The 8,666-nt window shown below is 32.3% G+C and overlaps 1 protein-coding gene across 1 annotated transcript; it reads right to left on the bottom strand.

Annotated features, from left to right (window-relative positions):
- Positions 1-241: 241 nt before the first annotated feature.
- On the bottom strand, positions 242-2,745 carry LOC111886829 (heat stress transcription factor A-4c). The gene is made up of 3 exons (XM_023883075.3): positions 2,349-2,745; positions 1,763-2,120; positions 242-1,625 (listed from the first exon to the last, which is right to left on the bottom strand). The coding sequence occupies exons 2-3, from the start codon at positions 1,976-1,978 to the stop codon at positions 834-836; spliced, it is 1,008 nt and encodes a 335-aa protein (XP_023738843.1). The 5' UTR covers positions 1,979-2,120; positions 2,349-2,745; the 3' UTR covers positions 242-833.
- Between the last annotated feature and the right edge of the window lie 5,921 nt (positions 2,746-8,666).

Raw genomic sequence — 8,666 nt, 5'->3', positions numbered from 1 at the left:
AAGATTCACGTTTTTAAGCTTGGGGTTGCCAAATCATCGTCCAGCTCATTATATGAGGTCACGTCAACAACATTTAACTGTCTTATTAACTGGTAAATAAGGAAAGGAAAGTAAAGGTCTGGTTTAATCCAAAAAAATGATAAAATATATGGTTTTTTTTTTTTTATTTTTAATGTAATTAACCTTTTTTATTTACGGAGCTGTTTGTACAAATTAGTTAACCATCTCTAGTATATTTAAATTACATAATAATAATTTAGTTTATTATAACCATTGTAAACAAATAAGCAACTTCATAACTTTCAAAACATTAGAACATTAGACCCCACACTAAGTTCAAAACCAACTTTTATACAACTTAAAAGGATGGTAAAAGATACCAAGCAAAACACACTAGTCTGTCCTCGGTTTTTCCACACTAAACTGAATTGAACTGGACTAGACAAGTTTATCATAACTATTTACAAGACAAAAATGACAAGGACATTCACGTCTTTTCCACACACAAAAGACCAAGAACAAGTCTATCCCACCTCTTGATGGGAAATTATTACAATCTTTGTCCCATGGACAATAGACTCCTCACGGTTTCAGTTCATTGTACGCCAGATACAGTACAAAGCCAACATGTCATACCTAATGTCGCAGTTCTAGTCTAATGCATGCAAAATGCAGTACAGTATGGTCATGTTCTGTCCTGTCATATGTCATGTACTGCATAACAAACGATGCCTAAAACTTATCGAAACCGGTACAAAACCCTAAAACCCTCACTCAAATTTACAATCACGCCACCACGTAGGATAATCAAACCCTAAAATAACCTACCATTATCAAGTTCTCCCTGGTGGAGTAAGTTGCCCTATTTGATCAACAAAATTATTCACACTCCTCATATTCCACCAAAACTTTCCAAATTGATCCAACTCTTTGCCACCCTTGTCTCTATCACCACCCGGATTCTCAGTCAAAAACTGTTCCCAAAACACATCATTAACACCTACCACCACCCCATCTCCGGCGACTTCACTAGCGGCAGTTTTAACCTTTTCACGGTTCACATCAAAATCATCTTCAGCTTCTTTCAATACACCCTCCCACAACACAAGGGATGATTCCAATTTCTCCACTAACTCATTATCCAATCCCAAAAGTGCATCAACGGTTATACTTTCACGAATCGGGATATCAAAATGACAAATTTGCCCCTCATCATATTCACCGGACAACCTTCTTTTTCTGTCATTTGTGTCCCCCAACGCGGGTTTCTGAAATAATTCGTTTAAATAACAAAGGATTTCTTTTTGGTGTTTTCCAGCGAGTTTCAAACGATCTGTTAATTCGCGTGCTTTTGATTCGATTTGCTTCTGTTCTTGTTGGTGCTCTTGAAAAAGTATGGATAGTGATTCTTTTTCGTATTGGAGATTATTGATTTTTTCTTTGTATATTTGTTTTTCTGATTCGGTTAATGGAGAAGATGAAGGTAGTCCATTGATTGAGAGATTTTGCATGGAATGACTATGAACTGGTTTTCTTCTATGGATGTTTTTCAATAGATGTGGTTGACCTTTGATGAAATCTTCATTTGCAAACTCCCATAGTTCAGGATCAATTTTCCGAAAACCCTGAGAGAATTTAAAAGAAAAAAAAAAAAAAAAAAAAAAAAAAGTTGTTGTAGAATTGTAGTTTTGTTTTTTCACTCAACAAACAGCAAAAATGCAAAGGAGAAGAACGAATGCATGAATCAAAAGTACTGACTTACATAAGTATTAAGTTGTCTGATAAAACTGGAGAAATTGTTATGCTTGAAGAATCTTGGAAGCAATTCACCACAAAATTCAGGTGGATTCCACACGATGAAACTCTTATTATTCTGACTCCATGAGACTATAGCATCTGTCGAAGGATCATCAACCATCTCATACGTCTTCGTGATGAAAGGAGGCAGAGCATTAGAACTACCCTGAGCATCATTCATTGTGACCCAATACGAATTTCTCTCGAATCAAGTCAAAAGAAGCTTAAATTTTGAAAACAGGGTTGAAAAAGCTGCTTGTTTCCCAAAAGGAAACCCAAACCCACCAAGCTCAAGCGAATACCTGGTTATCTGTATAGAACTCCTGTAGATGAAGATAGAGAAAGCGAATCAAGGATAAGAACAGCTTCATATGTCATAATTACTTAGCGGAAAGAAGCATCAAAGTCGTTAAAAGCATCAACTCGTTTCCGGAAACTTAAAGCAAAAGCGTCCCCTACCAAAACTGTTACATATGCATCTATACTTGTACATATCACAGATGCCTTCTAACAGAGCCAAATTAGTGCACACCAGGTGTTCGACGTATTACCTGAAAGATAGTGAACCAAACGAACTCCAAGAATGTAAATATGGCTTCAAGGAAGGGATTAATTCCCTCTGACGAAAAACATCGCCCGGAACACACAAATCCAATCTTGTTAGGGTTTTACGTGAAGAAGAAGAAGCGCAAGAAATGAAAACGACACAGGTATAATAGAGAGGTTGAAAGTTCTTCAAGACTTAGTTCTTCTGATCTTGGAATGTCGGAATCACTGGTCTTTCTGGATTGAATTTACTTGAAAGAAATCGACTGAGGGGTAAATCATCAAATCAGGGTCATGTTCAATCTAAAATCGTGTACGTGGGTTTAAATTCAATCCACGTTCTTGTTTGTTTTGGATGTCGGAATAATTTTATATGGAAAACCTTACAGAGTGACGCATGTGCTTTGGTGGGTATGTCAACTTTACAATTTAACATATATATATCTCCAAGATGTTCATCCGTTCGCAAACATTTCATTTATGCCCCTACACTTTGGATTAATTCTCCAAGATGTTCATCCGTTCGCAAACATATCACTTATGCCCCTATACTTTGGACTAATTCCAAATACTACCCACATATTTTTGAGAGACTATAAGAATACCCCCCAAAACTTTTGCTTTACGACGATTATGGTTTTAGTTCTTTTTTTTTTTGAACAACAATTTTTATTTAGTAAAGTAATTTTCTATATAAAATAGCATATGTTCATTAATTAACGTCCTTTAGTAAAGAGTATAAATTTAATTGTACTTAGGACTATAAACAAAACGAACGAACATAAGCAAAAGTCTGTTCATATTCGTTCGTTTAAGTTAGCCGAAAAAATGAAAGAACACGAACAGATAAATGAACGAGTTTCTTGTTCATGTTCGTTCGCTTAACAAATTACATTGTTCATGTTCGTTTGTTTATGTTCGTGAACATGATAAACAAAAATAAAAGAAAAAAGATAAATAAACATAATTGAACATATATGAATATAAACGAACATATAATATAGTAATGTAATAAAAAAAAACAATTGAACATATATAAACATGAATTAACTTAAAAGGAGTGAACATTCACGAACATAAACGAACGAACGAAACCATTGTTCGTATTTGTTTGTTTAACTAAACGAAAGAGAATTTGTGTTCATGTTCGTTCATTTATTAAAATCAATAAACATTAACAAACTTCCTATCGAACGGTTCGTCGAACGTTTAGTTCTTTTACAGCTCTAATTGTACTGTATAACAATTTGATGGTTAAAATGATTGTGTATTAACTTTTCCTAGCATAAAGATGAACAAAATCTTAGTGTTGAAAAACAAAAATAACATTATGTTGTTACTTGTTAGTATATTGTTAGTATAGGTAAAAATATTACTTAAAACGTTGGCCTAAAAGTATGTTCATTTAACCTATTGCATCATACTTTGATGATGAAAAAACAAATTAACACTGAGTGAATTAACATTTATAACCATTGTATCTAAATTTTTCTAAAATAAACAGTCAAATTTGAAAGAAATCCCAAAGAATGTGTTGGTTAGGAGGGACCAGGCTCGGCTGGACAAGATGAAGCTGTAGTGGATTATACTAAATGGATGAATTAGACATGTTTTTATAGGTATTTTTATGATAAGAATAAAAAACAAATAAAAGATCGAAAACATACACATTGTATCTTTTTAGATGGGACGTATTTAATAAATAATTATAATAATATAACCATTTTCAACATATATCATAAAGAACAATCAATACATTTTGAAATTTTCAAATTTTATAGGTGTTTCAAAGTCCATTATCAACACTCATTTTCTTAACTTTTTGCTTCTCTCTTTTTTTTTTCTTTTTTTTTTCTATTTCTATCATCTTCCTTATAATCACTCATAATTACTTCCTACTTTCTTGCTATAAATGTATCATTTTTTTTCTTTTTAGTTCGTTGTCATTCTAACAAAACCATTTTGTATCATTTCAATGAATATCTTACATGAAAAACAAGCTCAAAACACGTCATAAAAAACAAGTATGCAACGTATATACATGATCAAAACTTATCATAAAGAACAAGTTCAAAATCTATCATAGTTCAAACTTTAAGAGGTTGAAGCATCTTGTCATAAAAGTGGTTTTGAATTCTTTTTCTTGACAAAAAGATGTGCCAAACTCAAAAAATGAAAACACAATTTAACTAGTTTCATAGATGAGGGTCATTTTTGCATTCCTTCAAAAGATATTCAACTTATTGTGAGAATTTTAGGAAAATAGTAATTTCACGAATAATTGTAATTATAATACTTATTTCATCAGCGTCAATTGTACTCTCTATCTCGGATAAATTACCCTGAATTCGCATGAGTCATTTCCCAAAACATTTGTAATTTTGGTTTGTGCTTTGTAATTCTATATGTATTTTGTTAGTTTTAGCTAGCATTTTTAAATATATATATATATATATATATATATATATATATATATATATATATATATATATATATATATATATATATATATATATATATATATATATATATATATATATATATAATCGTTGGCCGATCTAACAAAATCTAATTGCAACCCACAGGTATTTTTAGGTCAAATCCGTAACTCTTGGCCATTAATGTAATATTTTTCTGTAACTCTATCCAGTCCGGAGAAGCCGCGTTTTTCTCAATTTGAAAAGGCAAACAGCACATTTTGGTCCCGAAGCTATTCATTAATTACCACTATTCGTCCCTATTAAATCAAAGAGTTAGTTATTACAGGTGGCAACTTTTCTTTTTCTGTTTCTTGGAAAAGAAGAACTGCTACATAATAAATGTCCTCACTGTATTTAGATTAGGAAAGGAATAGAGTCGCTTTTGAGAAAAAAAATGTGTTAGCGACATTATTCATTTTTCCATAAGTCGGTTAGAAATAAATAGATATCATAAATACTATTTGAAGTATGTGAGTATCATATGGTAATATATGTTTATTTTTCCACACTATATTTACGATAATAGTGTTGCATTTGCGAAAAAGTGCCTAATTAATATTATACATCATCAATTTTTCTAATAAATGAAAGTTTTTTTTTTTATCATTTGTCATATTTTTATGTAATTTGCTAAATGTTATTTTGTAGTTATTTTGAATTATTTTTTTCACATGTCATTTTATGAGTTTCTAGTTTATTAAATTTTACATAATGTTTTAATATAATAATTGCAATAAATATAACAATAAATGGATATTTATTTCATTATTAAACTTGCATTTAAATTTCAAAATTCCTAAAACTAAAGTCATTAGTTTATTTTCTTTATTTAAAGTATTTGTTTAAATTTAAAAGATAAAAAACATTTACAATATAATAATTCATTATTTTTCTTATTATCTTATAAATTCAAAGTTCTCAAATATTTTGACCTTTATAGCTAACTTTTTTTTAAAAAAAAATAATAATTCATATAATACATGGGTCTCACAACTAGTAATTAATATTATACATTTTCCACAAGTCCTTTAAAATTAAATTAATATTACCACATGCATTTGAAATCTTCATAACTTTTCAATTTCTTTATAATAATTATTATAAATTGGTTAATAATGTTAAATTAATGCGAACACAAAATACTAATCATAAATTAACTAAACTACAATATCAAAATATCATATTTTACTTCTATTTATAAAATTATGACTTTAACTTTTTAACGTATTATAGTTAACTTATTAGTTTAGATATGTTGTTGTATGTGAGTAATTGTCATTTTAAAGTCACAACTTTTGTATAATTTATGTTCGCCTTACTCCCGAGCCCAAAACATAAGTCTAGCTTACCTCTTGGGCTCACATCTTATGTGTGGCTTGCTCCCAAGGTTGTTGGCTTCCGTACAAAGCATTATCGCCTCAACCTAACCACACTATGTTGATATATACATAATAGATAACATATATCCAATAAACAGTTAATCATATAACAAGTCAACAGACTAATAGCCAGATCTACAGATCACTATCGTATAACAACGTCCTATATACCAAGACTCAGCTCTAATTGATCAATATAACATAATAGCATCCTCTAAACTAGTATACATAACCCGGTAGCCCGGTATTTGTGCCTTCGACCCACAAGTACAACAAGGAAAACTCACCTCTCAATCCAGAAAGATACTTGAACAGGACACTGCTCTGAATATCAACTCTACAAGTCACCTATACATCAAATAGTGACCAATCTTAACTACAACTCCAAAATAACCAAAAATATCCTTAGTTCAAACTTGGTTAAATCTTGATCAAAGTCAAAAGTCAATAAAGTCAAACGATTCGACTCAGTTGAGTAAGCCCAACATACTCAGCATGTACGCACAACTTACGAGAGCCTTAACCAAAAAGTGGGATGTTGACAACGTACGCGCAATGTACTCTAGCGTACGCCCATCATACGTGCCAACCAACTTCTCCTTCTATTAAGAGATTAATCCATTAAGCCCTTTCGTCTAAGATCCAGATCTAGTCCAAAAAAATGTCTTAAGTCATAAAGTTTTCAGCTATATGACTTTGCATGGCTAGGAAGAGCTCAATACTAAAAACCCTAAGTTCTTAACTCAATAAGACTAGGGATGAGATTTAGAACCGGAACCGAAATCGAACCGGAACCGGAACCGTTAGAACTGAAATATATAGAACCGGTTCCGGTTCCGGGTTTAAAAATTAGCTTTATCCGGGTTCCGGGTAATCCGGGTTTCGGTCCATCGGGTCCGAGTAAACCAGGTCTAAAAACCGGAATCGGATTTTGGAACCGGAACCACTTTTAGGGCCGGAACTGGTTTTTTGTGAAACGTTTAAAAGATTCATATCTCATTCGTTTCAACTCCGATGGACATACAGTTTTTTCCAACATGCAGTTTAGAGTTTGTACAGATTTTAGACTATAAATTTGTCATTTTTAGTTTTATGTTCATTGACTTACAGTCCCCCAAAGATTATATATCAAAGCTGTAAATTTTTAATTTTTCAGTTTTTTTGTATTGGTGAAAGTTTTAAAACATGCATATCTAATTCGTTTGAAGTCGGATTAACATGTGGTTTTTTCAAACTTGTAGTTTATAGTTTGTACATAATTTTAGACTATAATTTTGTCATTTTTGGTTTAACATTCAATGATTTACAGTCCTCCGAAGTCGGGATATCAAAACTGGAAATTTTCAACTTTTTAGCTATTTGTTTTTGTGCTTTGTATTATGTGAAAATGTTAACACATGCATATCACATTCGTTTAAAGTCGGATTGATATGCGGTTTCTTTCCAGAGTTTACTTTAAAGTTTGTACATGATTTTAGACTATAATTTTGTTAATTTTGGTTTTATATTCAATGAGTTACAATCCCCCAAAGTTGGGATATCAATATGAAAACTTTCAAAGTTCAACCCACTAAGTAGTAAGTAATTATCAAAAAATTCCGGTTTTTCCGGTTCTAAACCCACTTTATTCGGTTCTAACCTACCAACTTTGATGTTTCCGAGTTTTCCGGTTCTAAACCCACTTTACCCGGAACCATACCCGGAACCGAACCGGAACCGGTTCCTATATACCGGTCCGGTTTCCGGTTCTACAAAATCCCGTTAACCGGTTCCGGGTTTTCCGGGTCCGGGTCTGGACCCACTTTCATCCCTAAATAAGACATTATAACCCATGCATGGAAGAAAACTAATGACCAAGATTGCATTTTTATGGCCTTAGACGCTCCAAAACGTTTTGAAGGACAATCCATTTGGGTCTAGAGCATGCCATACTCAAGAACTGATGGGTTTTGGTCATAAAACATCCTATGTGCTCATACAAACCCTAAAGCTTGGATCTAGGTTTCTCTATTGTACATACTTTGAACCCAAGACTTTGAACCCTAATTCTAACATATGGAAATCAGAATTCACATGTAAATAGGCTTAAGAACATACCTTGATTGTTATATAGCAATAACAATCCAATTCCTCCTTGAATTGACCTTGGAAAGCAGAGAGTCACAAGTGTCACTCCTCTAATGGCTCACAAACACCATAAGCAAGTGGAGAAGGTATAAAGAGAGAGGGGGGAGGTTAGAATTCGTATCTAGGACTTCTTGGGAAGGGATACCCGAATTCATGACCTTGGGGTTGTTTATATAGGTGTAGAGATAGAGTTTCAGTCATTATCCTTATCTAGTTGATTATCCATTAAGCAACCAATAAGATAATCCTTGAATCCTTATCATACTCGAATTCTAAGGCTTTCCAACCTTAAATTCGTTCACCATACTTATAAGATAATTCTTACCTTATTTTGTAA

The sequence above is a fragment of the Lactuca sativa genome, chromosome 4, assembly GCF_002870075.4.
Source record: "Lactuca sativa cultivar Salinas chromosome 4, Lsat_Salinas_v11, whole genome shotgun sequence".
Taxonomy (NCBI): Eukaryota; Viridiplantae; Streptophyta; class Magnoliopsida; order Asterales; family Asteraceae; genus Lactuca; species Lactuca sativa.
This window is presented reverse-complemented; position numbering and strand designations above follow the sequence as displayed.

What these genes read in the sequence shown, in the direction of transcription:
- LOC111886829 (XM_023883075.3), bottom strand. Translation starts at nt 1,978, where the DNA reads ATGAATGATGCTCAGGGTAGTTCTAATGCTCTGCCTCCTTTCATCACG. An exon ending in TCAGACAACTTAATACTTAT is followed by an intron (nt 1,626 to 1,762) that starts GTAAGTCAGTAC and finishes AAATTCTCTCAG; the next exon opens with GGTTTTCGGAAAATTGATCC.